General features: G+C 69.7%; 1 protein-coding gene across 1 annotated transcript in view; it reads left to right on the top strand.

Annotated features, from left to right (window-relative positions):
- Lrrc26 (leucine rich repeat containing 26) overlaps positions 1-261 on the top strand; it is a 1,104-nt gene that overhangs the window by 355 nt on the left and 488 nt on the right. The window contains exon 2 of the mRNA XM_033759009.1: positions 1-261. This exon is cut by the window's left edge and continues 23 nt beyond it. Coding sequence (XP_033614900.1) covers positions 1-261 — 261 coding nt within the window.

The raw sequence follows: 261 nt of genomic DNA, 5'->3' as shown, positions 1-261 counted from the left end.
GCGTGCACGCTCTGCTGCTTGACCGTAACCGTTTGCGCGCGCTGCCGCCAGGCGCCTTCGCGGGCGCGAATGCCCTGCAGCTCCTGAACCTCCGCGAGAACGAGCTGCGCTCAGTACATCCCCGGGCTTTCTGGGGTCTGGGAGCGCTGCAGCTTCTCGACCTTAGCGCCAACCAGCTGGAGACGCTGGCGCCCGGCACCTTCGCGCCGCTCCGCGCGCTGCGATCCCTCTCGCTGGCAGGCAACCACCTGGCGCTGCTGG

Source organism: Fukomys damarensis, unplaced genomic scaffold (genome assembly GCF_012274545.1).
Source record: "Fukomys damarensis isolate Sample0158 unplaced genomic scaffold, DMR_v1.0_HiC HiC_scaffold_36, whole genome shotgun sequence".
Classification (NCBI taxonomy): Eukaryota; Metazoa; Chordata; class Mammalia; order Rodentia; family Bathyergidae; genus Fukomys; species Fukomys damarensis.
The sequence above is the reverse complement of the archived record's forward strand: the minus strand, read 5'-3'. Positions and strand labels throughout refer to the sequence as shown.